At 54.1% G+C, this 23822-nt stretch overlaps 1 protein-coding gene across 1 annotated transcript in view; it reads left to right on the forward strand.

Moving 5' to 3' along the window:
* Positions 1-23822, forward strand: part of Dscaml1 (DS cell adhesion molecule like 1) — a 232804-nt gene that overhangs the window by 158388 nt on the left and 50594 nt on the right. The window contains exons 4-11 of the mRNA XM_090319324.1: positions 3173-3319; positions 8209-8487; positions 9832-10107; positions 12884-13180; positions 14694-14966; positions 21082-21360; positions 22034-22153; positions 22647-22823. Coding sequence (XP_090175450.1) covers positions 3173-3319; positions 8209-8487; positions 9832-10107; positions 12884-13180; positions 14694-14966; positions 21082-21360; positions 22034-22153; positions 22647-22823 — 1848 coding nt within the window. The remainder of the gene's footprint in view (positions 1-3172; positions 3320-8208; positions 8488-9831; positions 10108-12883; positions 13181-14693; positions 14967-21081; positions 21361-22033; positions 22154-22646; positions 22824-23822) is intronic.

Genomic DNA, 23822 nt, shown 5'->3' on the forward strand with positions numbered 1-23822 from the left:
TCTGAAAACGTTACTGCAATTAAGTATGCACAGGAAGGGGGAGGGAGGGGGAAATGAGGACAATGAGGGATGTGAGACATCAGATGCAGCAGCTGCTTGTTGCTATAGAAACCCCAGCTCCCCACCACCATCTCCGCACCATGCCCCCCACCCCAGCCCCTACTCCAGACTAAAAAATCCCACTGGGGGCTGAAGGCTCTGTGTGTCCTGAGGTGCTAGGAGATGTAAGTTCCTAAGGTTCTAGCTGCCCCAGAAGCCAGGGCACCTGTGAGCTGCTAACACTGATCTGTGTCTTTTTTGGCTACACACACACACACACACACACACACACACACACACCTCTTCCCTCAACTACTTCTGATTGGCAGCAATGCCTCCCCCACCCCACCATAGTTCTGCATTCCAGTCCCAGTTACATAATAAATTACAGAGACACTTCCATGTTTAACTCTGGTGTGTCACAACATGGAGACAAATGGAAAAGGTCCATGCAGAGTCCAATGAGGCATCAGGCTGTGTCCTTCTAGCCTCTCTGATGCTGGCTAGTCAATAACAGCAGAGCACGCCCTCACCACCCCCCCTTTCCAACCTTTCCACGGCTTCTAGTAGGGTCTACACAGGTGTGGTTTGGGTACCAGAAGCAGGGCTGGGAGGGGGGCAGGTTTCACCAAGTCCAGGTTCTGAAGAAACCCTCATAAGAGGCAGCTGGACAAGGTCCTGTGGTGTCCCAAACTTGAGCCCACAGGACCACTTGTCTGATGAGAGGGAGGGCTGAGACTCCAGTTTTAGCAGGCTGCAAGGGGTGTCATCAACTAGGGCTCGTCGTCCCCCAGCCCCCACTCCCACACCTTCCCATCTAAACAATTAGTGCAAGCTCTCCTGATCTGCAGGTGTGATTGCTACATCTTCATACTTGGCAAAGTGTCCAGTTGTTTACTGAGATGTAGCAGGGAAGAAAGAAAGGAGGAAAGGAAGAGGACGTGGAAAGAGGGGCGGATGAGGAACTAATAAAACGATAGATAAACAAACTTCATTTACATGGATGAAGTTACTGAAAGCCACATGGAATAAATAATTCTAATAATAAAATCCTAAGACTGTTTCTCCTAAAGAGAAATCAAGAGCCAGGCACTGTGGCTCACACCTGTAACCCTACTTGGAGGTTGATATCTGAGGATTGCAACTCAAAGCCAGTCCAGGCAGACAAGTCCGTGAGACTTTTATCTCCAATTAATCATAGAAAAAGCTAGAAATGGAGCTGTGGCTCTAGAAATAAAGTACTAGCCTAAGTAAAATTTGCTCAGTGACAGCACCCAGGCCCAGATTTCAAGCCCCGGGACTAGAAGAAGAAGAAGAAGGAGGAAAAAGAGGAGGAGGAGCAGGAAGAGGAGGGGGAGGGGGAAGGGGAAGGGGGACGGGGAGTCAGAGTCATCAAGGGCTGTTCTCAGTGACAGGACACAGCCCTGAACACGTGGGTCCTTCCCAACCCAACGTGGAGCTCCTCCCCAACCCAAGGTCACAGCCTCTCCTTGAAGTCAGCCTTCATTAGTTCCAGGTCAGAGTTTGCCTCAGGCCTTTGGACAGGGAAAGCCACCTCACCTGAGTGCTGTCAGCAAATGGGTGTCCCGCTGACAGTTCTTCCCACTACCCTGCTGAGTCCTGACAGCCAGGCCCAGGAGTGGCTGTGACAGTGACACACAGAGCCTTGCACAAAGTAGGGGTGCAGGAGCTGTCTGTTGGATTATATTGTGTGCCTGCCTCTCCATGGCCCCAATCCACTGGGGTTCCGCCTGAATCAAAATGTGTGTTGAAGATTCTGCGTTCTGAATGGAACACACCTCTGTGCAGGTAGGAAGGTGTGTTTGGTTTCATGCAGAGGAAGAGCTTGAAATCAGAAGAGCTGAGTTCTAGTTCATTGACCAGTGTTAGGACCTGGGCCTGTCATTTCACAGGTATCTCCATGTCCTCCTCTGTATATGGAGAAAATATCTCAACTTGTTTTAGGAGTCAGTAAGCAAGGAATGTGAAATAAAGTTAAAGACTTGAAAAAAAAAGGTAGAAAAGATAGGGCTAATATTCACTGCATGATATCTCCTCTATGCTAAACTTGGTATGTACCCGTGTATGTATTGTGTGCACATGTGCCTGTGCCATCACGGGACTTGAACTCAGAGTCTAGGCACTGTCCCTGAGCATGCTTTGCTCAAAGCTAGTGCTCTCCCTCTTGAACCACAGTTCCATTTCTGACTTTTTGATAGCTTATTGGAGATAAGAGTGTCACAGACAATTCCTGTTCAGGTTGGCTTTGAATTTTGATCCTCAGATTTCAGCCTCATGAATAGCTGCTATGCTAGAGATTTTATAGTTTTGTATTTGTATTATTTGTACCTCATTGTACAGAGAAGTCTCCATGAGATGAAATTGCTTTCCCAGTCACACAGTTAATAAGTAGATGAGACAGACTCAGCTCTTTGGCTCTAAACCCCGCTTCCTGACATCAAACCCTGAAGAGAACAATTCACGTGAGGCAGCACATTTGTAACCCTTGCATCTCAGGAGACTGAGCTCTGAGGATCACAATTCAAAGCCAAGCTGAGCAGGAAAATCGGTAGGACTTTCATCTCTAATAAGCTAACAAAAAGCCAGAATGGAGCTGTGGCTCAGGTAGTATTGAGGACCAGCTTTGCACACACACACACAAAAAGCTCAGGGACAGCTGAGCGCTGGTGGCTCACACCTGTAATCCTAGCTACTTAGGAGGCTGAGATCTGTGGATCATGGTTCAAAGCCAGCCCTGGCAGAAGAATCCCCTTAAGACTCTTATCTCCAATTAGCCACCAGAAAACCAGACAGGATGCTGTGTCTCAAGGTGGTAGAGCGCTAGCCTTGAGCACAAAGAGGCTCAGGGACAGTGCCCAGGCCTTAGTTCAAGCCCCAGTATTGGCAGAGAGAAAGGTGGGGGGACAATTACTATCATTTCTGTTGGTCATTGTGTTGTGGAGAAGAGCCTCATCTGTCACCAATGCCCCTTCACCTTTGACCTTCACTGGTTCACTGCCATGGTCTCTTCTTCCAGGTCCCATGGTCTCTTCTCTCAGGTGACAACTCCAGCCTAGAAAACAGCCATCAGCCGGGGTAGAAGTAATAGGCTCTGTCCTGGTTGTGTCTCCAGAACACAGGTTTTTTATCACTTCCTACGGCGGGCTGTACATTGCAGACGTGCAGAAGGAGGACGCTCTCTCTACCTACCGCTGCATCACCAAGCACAAGTACAGCGGGGAGACCAGGCAGAGCAACGGGGCCCGCCTCTCCGTGACTGGTGAGTCAGACTGCAGGCCTGCCAAGGGGGTAGAGATGCCTTGGAGAAAGTGATTGGAGAAGATGAGCTGGGCAAGGCCCTGTCCCCTTTGGGTTTGGGTCCTGTGGCCTCTGGAGATGAATTCTTTCCAGGAGTTGAAATTGGGGGACATGTGGCTTTCTCCTCCTGAAGAGCTGATGTGAATTTTTATCCACTGAGGGGGCCAGGCACCCCCTCTTGTTTTTTTCCCACCAGGAAGGCAATGGTAAAATCAGATACACCAATATGGTCACTGTCTAGATTTGGGGGGACTTTGGCATGCTCTCATGTCTCTTGGTGTTTTTACAGATTCTGTTCAATCTTGGGTATGGTGGCTTGTGCCTCTGATTCCCAGCTCTGCAGGAGATGGAGATAGGAAGACCCCTGGCCAGGCCAGCTCGGGTTAACAAAAATTGAGACTCTCTGAAACACAAGTAAAGCCAAAAGGACTGTGGGTGTATCTCAACTGGTTATGCACCTGCCTGGTAAATGTGAGACCCTGAGTTCAAAACCTAGTAACACCCAGAGAGACAGAGACAGAGGGAGGGAGGGAGGAAGGGCCAAACTCAGATTCCTGTGACCCCAGAGTCCATTTGCTCGTCTCCCAGAAAGGAAGCCTCAGGGTGCCCATACTATCCTCTAGCAGGGAGGAAGGGAGGAAGCATCCTTGGAGACTGGTGCTGTGGAATAGAGGACTCAGGGGTTTGAGACAGGGATACAAACAGTTTGGACATGGCCTAACACAGAACACGCCAGCATCTGTCCTCTTTTGTCCTCCTTTGATTTTCCTAAACGTTGGTTGCAACTCACCAAATGGATTTCGCAATCCCCTAATGATTTGTGATCTACAATTAGAAAATCTCTGAAGAGGTGAGATGGGCGTGGCTTCCAGAAAGAGAACCAGCAGACGGGGTGCATACCAGGTTTTGTTTTTGTTCTTTTTTTTTTTTTTTTTTTTGAGGGGAAAGTTAGATCCACTAAGTCCCACATCCTGCCAGGCTAGAGGCTAGGTGAACGCTTTGGCTTTGCCTGCCTCTGCATTCTGCAGCTGAGGAGATCTTCCCCCTTCAACAGAGGGCTCCCCCAAAACTCACACAAAAGCGAGGTTGCCCATCTCAGAGCGGGCAAGACTCAAAGAGCAAAAACTGGAAAAATAATAGCCAGGCTCTCCCATTGATCCTATCTGTGATGCCTGGCCCTGTGCCCAACACATAGTAGGTGCCAAGTAAATATTTATGGCATTAATCAACAGGAACAGAAATGTGTCGCTGTGGTATAGTGGGAAGGGAGGGAGAGATGGGGCCGCGTTATACATAGATTTTTGTGGTTCCCCTTTCGAATCTGCAGCCTGATTCCCAAAAGCGTTGTGTCAGAGTGGTTTGCCTCCAAATTATAGGGACTTGTTTGTGTGCTGTTTTGCATCTCATTTGCATGCTTCTCATACCGTGTGGGAAAAGGACAGAAGCCCCTTTCTGCAGGCCTGCACTGTTCTCTTCTATAACAGCCAAGCCCTTCATCCTCTAGTCTGCTGGATGGACCTCTGGCTTTGGGGGTGGGAAGTAAGAGTCCCCCTTTAAAGTGGAGGATATGCCAACCCTTCTTCTCATTCCTTCCCAACCAGCTGGGGGGGGCACAGGCAGTAAAGAAAGGAAAGCACTACACCACCCAGGATCCACATAGAAAGCCCACACTGAAAAAGAGAAGCAAGCAGAGATGGGAATGGTTCCCCAAGGCCAAGCTAGAGGGACCCAGACAGTGTGACAATAACCCAGGGCCAGGAAGCTGAATGGAGAGACAACAAAGACAAAGGAAAGTGGTGGGAGGGGAAGGAAGGAAGGGGGAACAGAAGGGAGGGACATGGAGGGGAAGGGGAGGGGCTGTGCTGGGCCTGATGGGATAGGACAGGACAGGAGAGGATGGGAAAGGGCAGGATGGGACAGTGTAGCTTATGCAGAAGTTGCTGGTCAACAAAAAGGAAACTGATCCTTGAGTGTGCAGTGCAGGGCGTGGTAGCCCTGGGGAGCCAGCCCTGACTCTTCCAGTTGAGGTTATGCTCCAGGGAAGCCAGGCAAAGGTGCAGCTGATGTGATCCAGTCTCTAGTGTTCCCTGGGCATGAAGAGGGAGACGGGAGAGAGGGACATGGCCTGGAGGTGTCACAAATGGAACACGGCTGTGCCACTTCCTCACTGCCCACCAAGTAGGGAAAGAAGGAGGAGGGGTTCTCATGGGGTTTACAAGTCAGGCCTGGCTGCCCACCCGCCATGGATAGCTAGGGGAATCTGCTGGCATTCGATGCATCCTGCCGCTGGGCCTCACCTCCCTCATCTGCAAATGGAAGTAACAGAATGTCCTGTTCTGAAGAAGACAAGGCCTGGGCCTCCTAACGGTGCCACATGGTCCCTGGGGAACAGGTAACTGGCATCCTGGTCCTGCCATATTCCCAAGACAGGGGCCAACATTCATCCTTGCTGCATCTTCCAAGTTAGATGACAGTTGCAAGAAGAATCTTAGTCTCAGTCACACCCATCGGGCACACTCCGCATCCTGGAGGGGCTCTCTGAGTCCCCCCCACCCCCCGACCAACAACTCCACCTGGAGAGGAAGAGCCAGGACCAGAGACCCAGACACCAGGCTCATACAAGACAAGACCTGGAACAGAGACTTCAAGAGGTCACAGCAGCCCTCCGGGGACACCAAGGACCCTGTGATCTCTCCCCACCACCCAGCCCAGACCCGTGCTGGCAGCACCCTCCCCCACCCCCCAGGCTGGCCTGTATACACGCCACAGCATTTTACTTCTGCTCTGGAGTAATGAAAGAGGTTTCTTTCCCTCAGAATTTAATTTCACGCCTGAGCCTCGGTGATTAATTCCTCCCCCCCCCTTCCTCCACCGCCCTGGCGGCCCCTCTGCTTGTAAATTCTGCCGTGTGCCACGGAATTTGTGTATTTTGCATCAATTAAGTGTCACGTTGAGTAATCCCCTCCCCCCCCTCACTGGGTTTGTTTATCCCAAATAGTCCCACAGGGGTGGAGAAGAGGCCACTGAATCTGGAGGAGAGGTGCGGTGGGCACAGAAGGGGAATCGGCCCACAGGTCTTCCCTTCTGTCTCATCTGTGAAGCACTGTGGCACATGTCTGCGATGTGGAGCAGACACTGGACACTGAGGCCTGAGACTCTAGGTGCAGGGCATGTCAGGATCCAGGCAGAAACCACATTTGTGGGCCTCCTAGCGCTCACAGCAAAGCCTTGGAGAGGAAGCAGAGAGTCTTCTGGAAAACCCCTTCCCTGAGACACTCCTGCCCTAACTCCTCCCCAGGGAACATGAACCATAGAGGCCAAAGGACAAACTCCCACGGGTGACCGAGGACAAGACAAGTTAGCAGACCTCACCATCACCCTCCAAGCAAAAGCCAGCAAGTTCCATGGGTCCAGCATGGGTACCATCTACTCAATAGGGACATGATTTCAGTTGTCCAGTCCACTGTGTGACTCTGAGCTGATCCTTGTACCTCTCTGGTCTCAATGACCTTGTCTCTTTGTGCCCTCCATGGACTCTAGACAGCTCCATTTATTCCTCCTGTCTCTGTAAATGTGGAATTTAATGCAGGAAAAATGCAGATTGCTGGCATATCCAATGCCTGGGGCTCTGCTCCATGCCAGGCATGAAAGAGATCTCACCTCTACCCTGCCGCAAGGAGCCCGTGGTCATCCAGGAAGATGACCACATGGCCTGCAGTTGCCGCTGCTAAGAAGGGCAGGTGGTGATGATGGTGGACCCAGGGGGAGGCTGTTGGCAGGCTGAGGCCAGAGGCACAGGGAGACCCCTCCACTGCTCCTTCTTCTATGCTTTCTGAAGTTTTGCCGTATGCATATATTACCTGTTTTTATTTTTACTGCCTTTTTTTCTTTTAAAAAAGGAGGGGGAGATTTGACAATAAAAGAAAGGAAATATATTTAATAGAGTCCGGTGACGGTAGCAGAGGTGTTGGGCATGCAGATGAGGACATTGATGCTGGCTTGTGAAAGATGGTGGGCCTGACACCCCAGTGGTCTAGCTTGCTACCATGTGGAGGCAGCTGAGGAGACTGTTGGGATGAGGCCGGGATGGAGACCAGACCCCATCCTAGAAGCCTGTTGGGTTCTGGAGAGGGAGAGGGATGCAAAGTGGAAGCCTCAGAGGCTGTGCAGAGGGGATGGGGCTGTGCAGAGCTGGGCTGCTGGCAGCCATGTTTCGGGCGCAGGCTCCTCCCGGCACAGGGCCCGGGCTCTCCCACTGCCCAGAGCCACACATGGGCTTTATCCTCGTTTGAAGAGACAACATAGAGCAAAACTACTAGGAAGAGAGGAGTCTTGCAGTGGTATCACTTCTAGATCTTTCTGGGCTTGGAGGGACATGCAGTCATCTCTGCATCTCTGGGGTACTGGCAAAAGAAGGCAGGATGGGGCGGGGAGGCTGTTCTCCATGCATGAGAGGCACTCCTAGTGCAGTTTGAGACCCAGATAAAGAACTGGAATTGGACAGACACTGAGTCTCATGTCCCAGGGTCACTGCCTTCCAGGCCCTGGGCAGAACGAGGCCTCTCCCTCTGCAGCTTGCAGCTCTGCTCCCCTTGTTCTTCTGGTCCCAAACTCTGCCGTGTTCTCAGTTCCTCAAGCCCCCCTCCCAGCTGTGGCTCTGGGGGTTGGGCCTGACGTGAGATCACAGGAGGACACATGGACTCTCCCTGAAGTGCCCTCCAAACTGGCTGGGCCCCCGCTCCCGATGGGAACGGTAGACAGCAAGCTCCTGCCCCTGGGTGTCCACCTTTCCCTCCCAGCCCTCTACACCACCCACGGTTCACTTGCACTGCCGACCCTCTCTTCTTCCAGACCCTGCCGAGTCCATTCCCACCATCCTGGATGGCTTCCACTCCCAGGAAGCGTGGACCGGCCGCACGGTGGAGCTGCCCTGCACGGCCTCGGGCTACCCCATCCCTGCCGTCCGCTGGCTGAAGGACGGACGGCCCCTCCCCGCCGACAGCCGCTGGACCAAGCACATTACAGGGCTGACCATCAGTGACCTGCGGACGGAGGACAGCGGCAGCTACATCTGTGAAGTCACCAACACCTTCGGGTCGGCAGAGGCCACGGGCACCCTCACGGTCATCGGTGGGTCAGTGAGAAGGGAGGCCCTCCCCCCTACCCTGGAGGATGGTCCTGGTGGAGGGAAGGCCCGTCAGCTTCCCATCCTGGCATTAGAAATACTCACAGCTAGCCGAGTGCCAGTAATGCACATCTGTCGTCCCAGCTACTCAGGCAGCAGAGATCCGAGGATGGCCGTTCAAAGCCAGCCCAGTCAGGAAAGCTCATGACACTCTTTTCTCCAACGAGCCTCCAGGAAACTGCAAGTGGTGCTGTGGCTCAACGTGGTAGAGCACTAGCCTTGAGTGAGAAAGATGAGACAGGGCCCTGAGTTCAAGCTCCACAACTGACAAAAGAAAAATGTAGCCATGGCTTTGGGCAGGTTGAAGAACTGTGACTATGAGCTGCATGGCCTCCCTCACAGGAGACGGTGACCCTCGCCATCCTGTGTCCTCATGGTGGTGGTGTCACACTAGGGAAAGCACGGTTGCTATTGGTTCCCCCAGACAAGGTATATGGTCTCAAACTATGGTGAAAATCCGAATGTTTAATGATAATTGATAGGGACCCTGATCTATCACACCAGACTCTGGGCAGAGCGGTGGAATCAGAGTCCTTGGGAGCTGCCCTTTCCTGGGAACTGCCTGTCTGTCTTTCTTCTGTCACTGTCTTGAGGCCTCTGTGGGGACACAGGCTGTCCTTTTGCTCCCAAGTGGCTCACGATCCAAAGAGCAAGAAAAAGAGCAAAGAAAACACTGGGTGCCCATTGATTGGTTATATCCAGGGGGGCATAGAAAAGGATGCTGAATCCAGCCCGGGACAAGCAGAGGTGTCCAGAAAGGATTCCTGGAAGAGGTGACTGGAGGTCAGAGTGAAGAATGCCTAGCAATTAGCAGAGTTATCAGGGTGGAGAACCTCACCAGCCAAGGGAGGCGGGAACCAGTCATATCACTGGATACTCGAGACAGTGTAGCCCTTCTCCCGGCAGAAGGGCAAAATTCCTGCAGATCTGGAGGGCTTTAATGGAAGGTTTAAGTGAAAAAGAACTTCCATGGCTTTCAATGGCTCATCCTGCTCTTCAATTGCTTATACTGGTGTTTGAACTCAGGGCCTTGTGATTGCTAGGCAGATGCTCTATCCCTTGAGCCAGAGAACCATGGAAGTTTCTAGGCAGAGTCCCCGGCTGGACTCTTCCTTGTCGTAGATGGGTACACTGAGGCCTAGAACAGAGTCCCCCTGTCCCAAGCCACACGGAGGTCTGGGCCCCCTGACTACAGCCAGCCCCAGACACCCACACTACACCCTGTCTTTTCTCATCTTCTTCCTCCCACCCCCATTTCTCTTACGTCACCCCTGCCTGGCCCGGCCCAGACCCCCTTCATGTGAGCCTGACACCAAAGAAGCTGAAAACGGGCATCGGCAGCACGGTCATCCTGTCCTGCGCCCTCTCGGGCTCCCCCGAGTTCAGCATCCGCTGGTACCGAAACACGGAGCTGGTGCTGCCCGACGAGGCCATCTCCATCCGCGGGCTCAGCAACGAGACCCTGCTCATCACCTCAGCCCAGAAGAGCCACTCGGGGGCCTATCAGTGCTTTGCCACCCGCAAGCGCCAGACAGCCCAGGACTTCACCATCATTGTGCTGGAGGGTAAGCCAGCGGCCAGGTCCCCTCTCCTCTGCCAGGATGGCCACCGGCTAGGGCGCGCTCACCCAGCGTCCCTGCGATCCCAGCCGGCAGCCTGTCTCCTCTCAGCCTCCCTAGAACCCCGACAACAGATCCTCGTTCCTATCTGCCGCTTGAGGAAGCCGTGTTTGGCCAGTGCCCCCCAACACACAAGTGGCAGGCTGGGATGTGAACTCATCAAACTAAATGATGGCTTTGCCTATCAACATGACTAGAGCTCTGAGATGTGGGGGCTTTTCCTGGGAGCCTCAAAGAGCTTGGTCTTCCAGATCGGAGCCTCTGGACTTCAGCATCCTCAACTAGACCTCCTTCCCCCTGGCTCTTAGCCAGGGGTCTTTTTGTGCAGGCTGTTTGCTGCACAAGTTGGGTGGGAACTCAAGCCCAGCGGGCACTCCTTTCACCAGGCCCTGAGTCCCAGCACCAGTTTGCTGTGGACAGGTAGGAGAGGCCCCTCCAGCCCACAGGCACCAAGGGGCAACTTACCAACAAGTTTAGGTGTCTTCTTCCTACTAAAACAACAACAACAAACCACAGACCAGTGCCTTCCAAGGGCCAAAAAGATGCCAAAGGATATCAGATGCAAGGAAGGCCACAGCCCCAGGCCTCACGACATGGCAGGGGCACGCAGAACTGGACCTCCAGTGACATCAGCTCTGCCCTACATCCTCACACACTCCCCCATCCCGGTCCTAGGTCTCTGCCCCTCACCCTTGCCCTTTCCCCCTACCCTGGGTCTCCTCCCTACAAGTAAGAACAGCATCCCAGCACAGGCCCTTCATTCCCGAAGGCCACCTGACCTACCCTTGGGTTGGAGAGCAGGCCACCTGAGTCCCCAACCATGGGTGGAGTTACTTGGGCTCTAGGGGATGCAGGGAGATGGGGCACAGTGTGTGGGCAGAGCAGGAAAATGAGGCACTTGGAAAGCTAGGGGAGGAAGCAGAAGAGGGGCCAAAGGTCAAATGGCAACACCTTCCCCTCTTGCCATGCCAAGGTCCTGCCGGGTACCAGGCTCTCCCCAATTGTTACCTGCATGCGTCCCCCAGAAGCAGGGACAGGGGCTGGCAGGCTGGCCAGAGTGCAGAATTACATGAACGTTTTGGTCCCCAACACTAGCCAGGATGCTGTGGTGTTACATTTGCCTTTGTTTCTTTCTATACATCTAGTTTTTCACTTCAAAAGTATCTAATGCCTATTTATTGTGTTGTTTAGTTCTTTCATTATGTATTTATTTATTTACTTACTTACTTTGAGACAGGGTCTCACCAAGTAGCCCAGGCCAGTCTCTAACTTTCAGTCTTCCCCCCTTGGCCTCCTAAGTGCTAGGACTATAGGTATGTACTATGCCCAGATGTGTGGTTTTTTTTTTTTCTTATTTGTAATTGACACCTCATAATGGTACATATTTGTGCTTAATGACTTTTTAATCATTTACAATAATCTGATGTGAAAGGATGACCTGGGTTAATAATTAATTACTTCCCCCATACACACTAGAATGCAAATAGGGTATGTAATGTTAATTGTCTCCTGCAAGGTTATTCAGTAAAGCCAAGGTTTAACACCAGGCCAGACTCTTACCTGCACTGTCACTGGGAGACTTGGGTTTTCATCTTCAAATTTAAGGCCTTCTGATAATAGGGTTACCACACCACCACCCCCTCCACCCCACCGGCATGGTCAAGTTCACAGAGAACTAGGATTAAATTCCACAGCACCATTCACACATTGCTCTTTCATGCACAGCTGCCTTTCAAGTTTCAGGATGTGTATTGTAAGAGCATTTATTCACTAGATGCAGTCATACATTTAATCCCCACAATAAGGTGGAGCAGTCAATGTCACTGGCATCTATATCTTCCATCATGAAAAGATGGGAAGACTCTGAGAGGTAAAACAGCCAACTTCTTACCCCCAAGACAAGGCTAGCATTTGGTTGAAGGTAGAAAAGACCCAGGAGGCAGTCAGGCTCCCTATCAGTCATGCCTGTAATCCTAGATCCTCTGGAGGCTGAGATCTAAGGATTTTGGTTCCAAGCCATCTCAGGCTGGAAAACTCCATATGATACTTATCTTCAATTAACCACTATAGTGGGGGTGTGGCCCTAATGGTAGAGTGCCTGGCTGGAGCAAAAAAGCTAAGGGTAGTTGGATACCAGTGGCTCGCATCTATAATCCTAGCTACTCAAGAGGCTGAGATCTAAGGTTTGTGGTTCAAAGCCAGCCTGAGCAGGAAGGTCCATTAGACTCTTTTCTCCAATTAACTACCAGAAAACCAGAAGTGGAGCTGTGGCTCAAAATGGTAGAGCTCTAGCCTTGAACTAAGAGCTCAGGAACAATGCCCAGGCCCTGAGTACAAGCCCTAATACTGGCACACACACATGAGAGAGAAAGAGAGAGAGAGAGAGAGAGAGAGAGAGAGAGAGAGAGAGAGAGAGAGAGAGAGAGAGAGAGAGAGAGAGAGAGGGGAGGGGGAAGGAGGGAGGGAGGGAGGCAGGAAGGGAAGGGAAGGGAAGGAAGGGAAGAGAAGGGAGAGCAAACAAACAAGAAGCCAAGGCCAGGCGTCTTAACCCACACGCACAGCCCTGGGCAATGCAACTACAAATGACAAGTGAGTCCTTTATTGATACTGCAGCTGCTGCTTTGCCTCCTCCCCATACTGGGGGTGGTGGTGGCCTGGGGAGAGGAGGGACAGTCTCTCTGTGGCTCAGTTGACCCTGAAGGGGGCTCCTTGCTCCCTGCAGATGGCACGCCCCGCATCATCTCGTCCTTCAGCGAGAAGGTGGTCAACCCCGGGGAACAATTCTCCCTGATGTGCGCTGCCAAGGGCGCCCCGCCCCCCACGGTCACCTGGGCCCTGGACGATGAGTCCATCACGAGGGACGGAAGCCACCGCACCAACCAGTACACCATGTCCGACGGCACCACCATCAGCCACATGAACGTCACCGGCCCCCAGATCCGAGATGGGGGTGTTTACCGATGCACGGCGCGCAACTCGGTGGGCAGTGCTGAATATCAGGCACGAATAAACGTAAGAGGTGCCTGTCTACATTTAAATATCAGAATAGGCTTTTGAGTTCCTTTCCATCTCTGTGGTGACCATGATTCTTGTGGTGATTAGTACTTTGGTTTGCTTTCGTGTAATTAAGCATTATTTTGATTTTAGTAGTCTCCCCTTCCCTCCTCTCTCCCCCCCTCCCACTCTGCCCTTCCTCTACTCTCCCCAGCCCTGTCATCCATTCTTATCTGTGAGTGTGTGTCTGTAGACTTCATCCCATTCTCACTCCCAGCCTCTCTCCTGCAGGCCGACCTGCCCCCCCACCCGGCCCCTCCACCACGCTCCACCTGCTAGCAAGCCCTACCAAGACCTTGTAAGGACAGACACAGGGCAGGGGCACAGGGCAAGTGTGACCCAACATCTCCCATTGAGTCCCCAAGTGCTCCAGGAAGTGAAGACAGACAGGAACCAGGGTGTCATCCCCCCCCCCCCCGACACACACACGCACATGCACACACAGCTCCGGCCATTACAAGTAAGAGGCTAAAGCTGAGGCTTAGGGGAAGCCAGGAACCTCCAAGAGTCAGGGAGAGTCTTCAAGATGATCACCCACCCCCACCACCTCCGTTGTATGTTCTCTGAGGCTTTACAGCTCTATGGCTCTCACTGGTCTTCATCAGACCCTGCCAGTGACCCAGAGGGGGGTCAGGGAGTCAGAGGGAAGAGGCTTTGGTCCAGGAGCAGAAAAGGGCCCAGAGGTAGAGGCTCATGTGAAGTCCACTTGTGCCAGGTGGCCGCTCTCCTCTGGCTATGTCCTGCCCATCCTCCTCAGAACTGGGAAGAGGACAGAGCCAGAGGGCCCCCACAGATCTCTTAGCCCTGCCCCTCAAACTCTGCTGGGGACCTGAGCCTGGAGAGCTTCTTGGGGTCCTCTCTGCATGGGCTCCCCAACAATGGCCTCTGAGCCCCCCCCCCACCACACACACACACACACACACACACACACTGCATCTGCCAGCTGAGTTGGCAGTGCACTGCCACCCCCAACAGTGTGAGCAGAGCCCCACTTCGAGGCTCCTTCTCAGGGGTTAGCCATCCCGTGAAGGCCATCCTGTCACCCTTTGGCATCACTCAAGTCTGAGCTTTTTGGGGGTGTAAGTACAAGTGTGAACAGGTAGAATAGAAACACAAAGCCACATTTCCATCTTAATCCCTAATCTTGACCTGCCCCAAAGTGAAGACTGGCCCTCCCCAGTCCCGCTCACCGCCTTCCCAAGCTGTGGACTGGCCATGCGCCCCGCCCCCTAGCACATGGATTATTGCTGGAGATATGCACAGTGCTATTCTTCTAGAGTCTAGGGAGACCAGAGTGACCTCTCAGAAAGGCCTCTGTCTTCCCCAACCCAGTGTCCACTCCACACCCCCACCACCCCCTCCCCAGAAATCTCAGAGGCCAAGCAACTGAGAAGAGCACCCCAAGATGGCAGCTAGCAGGCTCTGGCTGACAACACCGCTTGCCCCTCCTCTCTGTCTCCTCCCTCCCGACTCTTCAGGGCCCCCCAGCATCCGGGCGATGAAGAACATCACAGCAGTGGCTGGGCGAGACACCCTCATCAACTGCAGGGTCATCGGCTACCCCTACTACTCCATCAAGTGGTACAAGGACGCCTTGCTGCTGCCTGACAACCACCGCCAGGTGGTGTTCGAGAACGGAACCCTGAAGCTGACGGACGTGCAGAAGGGCATGGACGAAGGGGAGTACCTGTGCAGCGTGCTCATCCAGCCCCAGCTCTCCATCAGCCAGACTGTCCACGTGGCTGTCAAAGGTAGGCCCCTCCCCAGCTACACCACTGCCCCCTGGCCTCTCCCGCTGTCCGTGTTCTTCTCCAGCCCGCCACACTGGGTGGAAGGCAGAAGAGAAGAAAGGGGACAGGATGGAAGACTGTGAGTGGGCATAAGAAAGCCCAAAGTAGCCCTACCTCAGATATGACCACCACCCCCCCACCCCCCCACGGGGACACAGCCCTCGGGTACAATGAGAAAATTTCTGGGCAAGAGGCCGAGGTTGGGGTGGCATGTTGTCCTCAGCCCCTGATGTGGGGATGGAGCCATGAAGAACTCAGCAGGGCCCCTCACAGATCAGCAGCAGCAGGGAGCCAGAGGAGAGGGAGTATATGCAGGCCACCTGTCTCTCTCCTGGGCATAAAGTGACCATCTCTGGCTTGAGGGCAGAGTAGGGAAGGACCTACCATCTGCTAGTGCCACTCGAGACCCAGAAAGCATGCCTGCCCCGCCCACCAACCCCTCATGCTCACCTCGTAGAAGGCCGTATGTCTGCCTGGTGGATGAAATGAATGAACACGAATGGGCAAGTGGGGGGGGGGGGTGAGCAAGTAAATGGTACCCTCAATCCTGGGGTTACAAGGTTGTGTGAAGCCCCAGGTCCGTTCTTTAAAAGTGATAGGACTGGAGCAGACCCAGACAGTGTATTCGAGAAGGGCTTCTTGTGGCTGGGGGCCTGACCACACGAGATGAGAAGGAAGGTGTTAACCAGGAGCTAGCATGGGAAGGAAGAAAAGGTGAGGGTCCTTTTGGATGAAGACCAAAAAAGGGGAAACCCATGCGTCTCAGACCTGATGCCTTCTTTTCTCTGAGGCAATAAGCAAGACAGAATGGTGATATCGTAGATAGAAGAGGAAACTGGAGGGCAAGGAAATGGTGTGGGGACAGATGTTGTGTTTGGTTTGGGCCCTTCAAGCGGGTGATGAGGAAGAGCCATGGGGGGTGGGGGAGGGAAAGACAGCAAAATCCAAGAACTCTTTGTGAGCCTTGTACCAGCAGCTCACACCTGTAGTCCTAGCTACTCGGGAGACTGAGAGCTGCAAGATTGTGGTTCAAAGCCAGCCCTGGCAGAAAACTCTGTAAGACTCCATCTCCTAAATAACCAGTAAACAAAGCAAAGCTGCAGGCATGAATCAAATAGTAGGACCCCAGCAAGGACCTGAGCTCAAAACTCCAATACCACCAAAACAAAAACAAAAAAAATGGCTCCTTGTCCTCTCTGTCTCTCTCTCTGTTTCTCTCTCTGTCTCTGTCTCTCTGTCTCTGTCTGTCTCTCTGTCTCTGTCTGTCTCTCTGTCTCTCTGTCTCTCTGTCTCTCTCTCTCTCTCTCTCTCTCTCTCCACAGTACTCAGGGCCATGTCACATGCCTCTCCGTGTGCCTGCCACCTGTCATGGTGTGCCAGACACGGTGTGCTTGTTGAACTAAATCTGAGGCGTTAGACTAGGTTGGGGTGCTTTGCAAGAATTCTTGCCACAAAGCCCTGAGAGCTGAGGGGCTCCAGGTCCTCTTAAGTCTGGAAAGGGGATAGGATACCCTGAAATGGCTACCTCTCTGCTTCTCCGTGCTACACTCCGGGCAAGCTGACAGCCACCAAGGCCCCCTCCCCCCACCATGGCCCAGCTCTCTGCCCAGCCCAGATTGAACCCCACAACCCCTAGTCCATATCCTGGGCCAATCTACTTGGCTGCATAGTAGAGAGCAGCCTTCCTGCCCCTTCTTATCCCTTCCCCCCTCCTTCCCCCTCAGCGTCACAGCGCCTGTATCCATTTCTGTTACAAGCAGTGGACCGCGAGCTTACAGTGTAAACATCACATATTAAAACATCTAACCTTTGCTCCACTCCCGGTGCCAAGCGCTCCAGCAAGCATTTGGCCGGGTTCATTGGTGGAAATAAATAAATAAATAATAACAGGACTCCAGCGAGCCTTAAAGTACTCAGAACATCCTGAAAGCTGCTCTGCTCATCAATTATTCAGCCCCATTCAGGGAACGATCAGTCCTAATGAATTGAATCTGATGCATTCCGTCTCAGCGACTCGCCCAGCCTGTTGTGATAGTACTGAGTGACAAGTCTCCCCAGTGGCGGGGGGGGGGGGGGTGAGAGTGAAGAAGAGAGCTCCTGTGCCCTCCCCCTTTCTCCATCAGAGCCTGAAATCCAGCCCAGGAGGAACCAGGCCACCTGCCTCCTCTTAAGCCCACAGCCTTCATGGGAAGGCCAGAGGCCCCGCCTCTACCCCTCCAAAAGCCAGGGTCCCTCATCCCCGCCTTCTTGCGGGACTCTGCTCCCTCACCTCATTAGAATGCACTTTTGCAGAAGAACCCATCAAAGCTGATTATGATCACACAGCTTGATTAGCAGCAGTGCTCTTCCAAGAACTACCAGGGGCGGGGGGGGGGGGGGGAGATGCACCCTGGGCATGGCAATGGGCCCTGACGCCAGGGAAGAAGGGATGGGTGCATACCACTGCTACTGCAGGCTGAGAATGCATCGTGCAAGAGCAGCGGCATAAAGAGCACAGGAAAGGGTGCGGTGGAGTCAGACAGGACCTCAGACGCTTGAGATAAAATTAAAACCTTCCAGCCCACCCCCAATTCTCTGCAGGGCTAAGGGCTGCTGGGCCAGGCCAGGGAAGGGGGGGCAGGCAAGAATCTATGCTGTTCCGTGATCTGGAAAGCAACGACTGATTCCATTCCTTCTAGAACTGCTTGTCTTCAAATGAATTTTCCAAACAATGAGCCAGAAAGATCAGAACACCCCTGCCCATGCATGCACACACGGGTGCAGACCTGTGCGTGTGTGTGTGTGTGTGTGTGTGTGTGTGTGTGTGTGTGTGTGCGTGCACAGGCATGAGTTGCCTCCTGCCTGTTCGCAGTGAGGCCAGACCTGGGAGGTAGTGGCAGGACCCATGGGGAGCAGGCAGACAAGAACGCCTCACTGCCCCCACCAGACATCCTTAACCCTTAATGCCCATACCCCCCCCGTACACACCCCAACACACACACTTCCCCCCACTTAATAACACACAACTTCAGTTAAGGCCCTATTCAATCCTGCCATCGTCCTAGGAGCCTGTGGTCCTACCCCCAGTTAAGGGATGGGGGCTCCCGGTGACCATAAACCTAAGACAGAGCCAGCTGCCCATCCGAATACCTGCTATTGGCTGAAATGCCTTTGGGAGGTGCCATACAGGCATCCACAGGCAGGCGGCACTGTTCATAGAAGGCTGGCACCTAATTGCCCTTGGAGGGAGGGAGGCTGAGAAAGCTGCTAATGCCAGCAACCATTCTTGCTTTAGAAACCCAGAAGCCAGCAATCTCCTTCCGGGACAGATGGGCGGCTGCTGACGATGGTGGTATGAATGTGGCTGGCAGGCTTGGCTCGCGGTTCCGTGACACTGCAGCCCCACTCCATTCCAGGCACTGCTGAGGTTCTGTCAGTACAGCTGTGCCCCCTGCCCTCCGGGAACACTGTGTTAGAGCCCTTCAAGGAGAGGAGGCCTGGGCTCAAGATTCCAAGATGGTGGTCAGGAAAGGCTTTCCTGAGAGGAGAGGATTACAGTAAAATGTGACATGGTGGTCATTCCTCAAAGAGGAAACTTATTCGAATTGGAGAGCCCATCTGGGGGTGGACTGGTCTCACCTCTCCGTGTTACAGATGAGAAAACGGGGGCCCAGAGGCAGAGGCAGGGTGGTGGGGCGAAGGCCCTTTGCCCCAGGGTCCCTTGCTGGGGAACTCAAGGCTCCAGGCCACAGCTTCCATGCTTCACGGACAGAGACACCCCAGCTCTCCATGGTGCACACTCTGGTAACAGGTGCAGTAAATAAAAAGGCTCAGCCTTGAAGACAGATGATGAGAGACCCCATAAAGCGTTGATGGGCCGGGCTTGGTGGTCAGCCCTGCGTGACACTCCCAAACAAGTGACTATAAAAGCTTTATGGTAGCCAGATACCACACTGATGGCCCCAGCTGCGTGGCTCCTCAGCCACCTCTAATTCCACGTGACCCTTGTATTGTAACCACAGCTCCTCCTTGGACGTTGTCAGCCCCATATCCGCCGTGGTGGAGGGGAGCCTGGGGCAGGGTCTCTGTGAGTATCTGGGCTTCCATCACCTTCCCGGGGAACAACAGCACTCCAGGGACCTCAGGTCAGCCTGATGGAACATATCACGCCCAGCACAGGTGCTGCCCTCTGTTCTTCAGTGCCCCTTGGGTGCCCATGCAAGTCACTGCTGCAGAGAATGATAGCTCTGGGGACTGGGCCCCTTTGCCTCTCCTGCACCCCGTGTATATTTTGTAAGCATTTGTGTCCAGTTCCCTGTGGTCCACGAGACCGTGGTCACCCCAAGGAGCCGCCCTCTGCACTGAGCCAGGAGGCCCCTGACCTCCCCTCCCAGACTCCGTCTGGCATTCCAGCAAGTTTCTGCTTTCCCAGCCCACGTGCCTTCACAGAGCCCACGTTTCATAAATATTAGATGAATTGGTTAATTAATGAATTAACCTGCTTTAGTAACTTGTTCCATTATCAAAATCCCATCGTACTGCAAGAGAATCTTCCCCTGCCTGAACTAACTCTCCCGCCTCGTGTTCCTCTGCTCCCCCGGGTTCTCCATCCTCACTTACCTGGTCACAGCCCTGGGGCTCACTGTTCACACTCACCCAGCCTCATCCCCGGGGCTTGCTGCCCACACTCACCCGGCCACATCCCCGGATTCACTATCCACATTCTGCCTCACCCATGTGTCCAGCTCCTTGTCTGGCTCTTTACTACTACAAACACCCGGTGAACACCTTCTTCATTTTGGAAATACTGGTTAGAACTCAAGGTCCAGTTAGGCAGGGGCTCTGCCATTTACGCCATACCCCTACTAAAGGGTTTTCTACATCCACACCCAGCCTCTCCCCCCCCCCCAGGGAAAGCCTCCCATTGAGCTCTGGAAGTGTGTGGGTGCTGGGATCACCTCCTCCCCACAGGCCAGGCCCTCCCATGGCTACCGTGAGGGGTGGGGTGGGAGTCCTACCGTGGAGAATAGAAAGCTTCCAAGGAAATATGGGCTGGAAGCCCAGGGAAGGCCAGAGGTCTGGGGTCAGCCTTGTAATTTAATTATTTGACTGCAGAAAGGAGATCTCATCTACTGGGTGCTCGTCCTTGTTAAGCTAATTGTCTGTCTCCTTCACTCTCTTCTCCCCCGCCCCCCACTTGCTGGGGGAAGTCGCTACGGCCTAATTGAGTTATCATAAAGATAATGGCTGATGCTCTAGCCAGAGCCAAGAAAGGAGGATTCATCTCCCAGCCACTCGGGCTCCAGACAGGCCCTTCAGGGACTGAGAGACAGGCAGTGGGGCGGAGGCCACACACACAGGGATCTGCCTCGGGAGCCTCCGTCACCGAGTGGCTCTCTTGAAGAGGACAAGAGCCCTGCTCAGAAATTTCCTGCCACCCTGGCAACCCACTTAGGAGATGACAGGGATGGATGATCTGGGCATCTGGGGGCTTTCCCGGGGGCAGCCAAGCAGGAAGAGCGCTTGGGCTTGGAGAGACGACAGGTGCGGGTTCAGATCCCGTTTGTGCTCGGGGTCAGTGCCAAGCCTCCAGCTTCTCATCTGTGGACCAGGTTCAAGCTCATGTCCCAGTGGTTGTAGTCGTTGCAGGAAGCTGCTAGCCTGCCCTCAGGTTGCACACCCAGGGAAGGTGGTGGCAGCCTGGTTCAGGAAAAGCAGCGATGGGTCCTCATCTGCCATCTGGACACCCCATCTCTAGCCCATCCTAGGCCACAGAAGGCTGGAGATACGCCCCTGAGATGGACACATAGGCACAAGCTGAGCAGAGAGTCAGGAGACAAGGGAGTCACAGTCAAAGACACCTCTGAAGGTCAGAGTGAATGCAGGAAAGCCAAGACCATGGACAAGAGCTAGTAGGTCCAGACCTGGGTGGAGAGGAAAGCCAAGCACTCCCAAGAGATTCTACATGGCTGCGGAGAAGAAAGCACCAGAGCCCGGGGGAGGGTGAGCTCTCTATCCATGCCTGACCCGGAGCCCCTGGGCCAGGCAGCTAGCCGACCAGGCTGGGCCTGATGGCATCATCCCTTTGCGGTCCCAGTGCCCCCTCTGATCCAGCCCTTCGAGTTCCCGCCCGCCTCCATCGGCCAGCTGCTCTACATCCCCTGCGTGGTGTCCTCGGGGGACATGCCCATCCGCATCACGTGGAGGAAGGACGGGCAGGTGATCATCTCCGGCTCGGGCGTGACCATCGAGAGTAAAGAATTCATGAGTTCCCTGCAGATCTCCAGCGTCTCCCTCAAGCACAACGGCAACTACACATGCATCGCCAGCAACGCGGCGGCCACCGTGAGCAGGGAGCGCCAGCTCATCGTGCGTGGTGAGTGCCTGAGCAGTGGGGGACATTTCCCCTGAGTATTTGAATGGCAGGCTCCTAGGAGGTTGGCACTTAGGGATGCAGTGGGATGCCAGTGGCTTGTGCCTGGAACCCAAGATTCCTGAAAGGCTGGGGATTGGGAGAATCACAGTTTCAAGGCCAGCCCATAGTTGGGCACAGTCGCGTGTACCCGGCGTGCCATGCTATGTGGGAGGCCGAGAGCCTAGAAAGATCATGGTTCCAGGCCACCTGAGCAGAGAAGTCCAGGAAACTCCATCTCCATGAAGGAGAGCTAGGGGTGGCAGTGCCTAAAAGTAGATGGCTCCTGGCACAGGCGTGCACACAGCAGGCAGGAAGCAAGATCCCATCTCCAAAAGAACCTGCAAAGAAACAGAACTGGAGGTATGGCTCCGTGGTAAACCACCAGCCTAGCAAGTATGAAGCCCTGAATTCAAACAAAAAAGGAGTGATCTAAGCCTCTTCTCCCCTGGGACAGGAAACTGAGTCTCAGAATGGAGGAGTCAGGATGGCGCTCGGGACTCGCAGCCCCCTGTGTGTCAGCGGCCTGCCCCCAGGGTGTCAACAGGGAGTGACACTGGGCAGAAGGTGCCCCCGGCCCAGGGAGGCCCAGGAGAGACAGGTGATCAGTTTCTTCCTCCCTCTCCTCTTTCGGCAGTGCCTCCTCGATTCGTGGTGCAGCCCAACAACCAGGATGGCATCTACGGCAAAGCTGGGGTACTCAACTGCTCAGTGGACGGCTACCCCCCACCCAAGGTCATGTGGAAGCACGCCAAGGGTGAGCCCCAGCCAGCGACGGCTCTGAGACGGGCGAGGCGGGAGGGTGCACTGCTGGGGGCACCGGGGTCTCTCTGTGTGCCCGGGGAAATCCTAGCTTTGGGCCTAAAAGCACCATAGGCTTGGTCTCCCCCTTCCACCCTAAACCTGAGTGTCCATCCACTGTGCCCAGCCCGCCTGGGGTCCCAGACCCTCAATACATGTCTTCTCTGGGGTCCTGGGGCTGTGTAGGAGCCACATCTCATCCCAGAGGTGCACGTGGCCTCTTCTTGGCCCTATGACCTAGAGCTATGACCTGACACTTGGGATGCGAAAGGGGAAAGGGCACAGCAGGGCCCCCCTGAAAGGTCTCCTCACCCAGGCCTGGCCCCCTGCAACCAGACAGCTGCCATTTGAAGGCTCTGTCTTCTCTTTTCCTAGTTAGAGGTCCAAAGACACGTCTCTCTTCCTCTCCCTGGAAGTCACCCCAACCACTAACCACTGCCTCTTTCCAGGGAGTGGAAACCCCCAACAGTATCACCCTGTGCCCCTCACCGGCCGCATCCAGATCCTGCCCAACAGCTCGCTGCTGATCCGCCACGTTCTAGAAGAGGACATCGGCTACTACCTCTGCCAGGCCAGCAACGGCGTGGGCACCGACATCAGCAAGGCCATGTTCCTCACCGTCAAAAGTGAGTCCCACCCCCGTGTGCCCGCACCCCCTCCCTGCAGCCCTCCACCCAGGAAGGGAAGGGAGGCAGGAAGGCTGCTCAGAGGGGACCGCGGTCCCCTCAGAGGGGACGTCCAGGCCATCCCAGGCTGAAACGCTCATGCTTTGCTGCACTGAGAAATAGCATGTGGCACCCATTTACTCTGATCTGTGGGGTGGCGATTCACTGAATACTCCTGTCGACTTGTTTCTGTGATTTCAGTGATTTACCCTTGCTTCTGTACAACCTGTTTATGGCTTAGAAAGAAGATTCCATACACAACCTAGGAGACTAAACCTAGGGGCAGAAAACTGGGTTCCAATTCCAGCTCTGTGAGAATTTGTACAAGTCGCTTTGCCTCTCAATAGTCCCGTGGAGTTACCCAGCAAAAAGCCAGATGTGAAGCTGTGGCTCAAGTGGTAGAGTGCCAGTCTTGAGTGAAAAAGCTAAGGGACAGCACCGAGGCCCTGGGGTTCAAGCCCCAGTATTGGCACACAAAAGAGGAGAGTGACCCCAGGATGAGGGCTCTGCTTTGGTCAGTGCCATGATACGTGCACATAAAGGCCCCAGTGTGGCACCTGAGTGGCACAGCTGCAGCTGTGCCCCCAGGACAGGCCCAGGAGCGCTGTGGCAGGATAGGGGCATGGCCCACCCTGCATCTTTCCCCCAACAACCCTGGCATCTTCATCACCTGCCAAAGCCGGTGTGTCAGCTCTGCACAGACAGGGAAGCCCCAGAGATGGATGGATGCTCAGGGATCCCAGGGAATCTCCACCCTGGGGAACTGCTCCTCTCACACCCGCCAAAAGCCTTAACGAAACCAAGCAATTGATCTACATCCCTCGGCCTAACCCTGCTGGGGAGGGGTGGGGAGGAGGGGCCTCCTCCAGAGCCGCCCTTAGCTCCCCTCTGCCTGTAGTTGCCCCATCGCCTCTCTGATTCCTTCCTTCGGCTACCTGTCTAAGTTAAAGATTCAGCCAT

Source organism: Megascapheus bottae, chromosome 27 (genome assembly GCF_031878675.1).
Source record: "Megascapheus bottae isolate mThoBot1 chromosome 27, mThoBot2.hap1, whole genome shotgun sequence".
NCBI classification, from domain to species: Eukaryota; Metazoa; Chordata; class Mammalia; order Rodentia; family Geomyidae; genus Megascapheus; species Megascapheus bottae.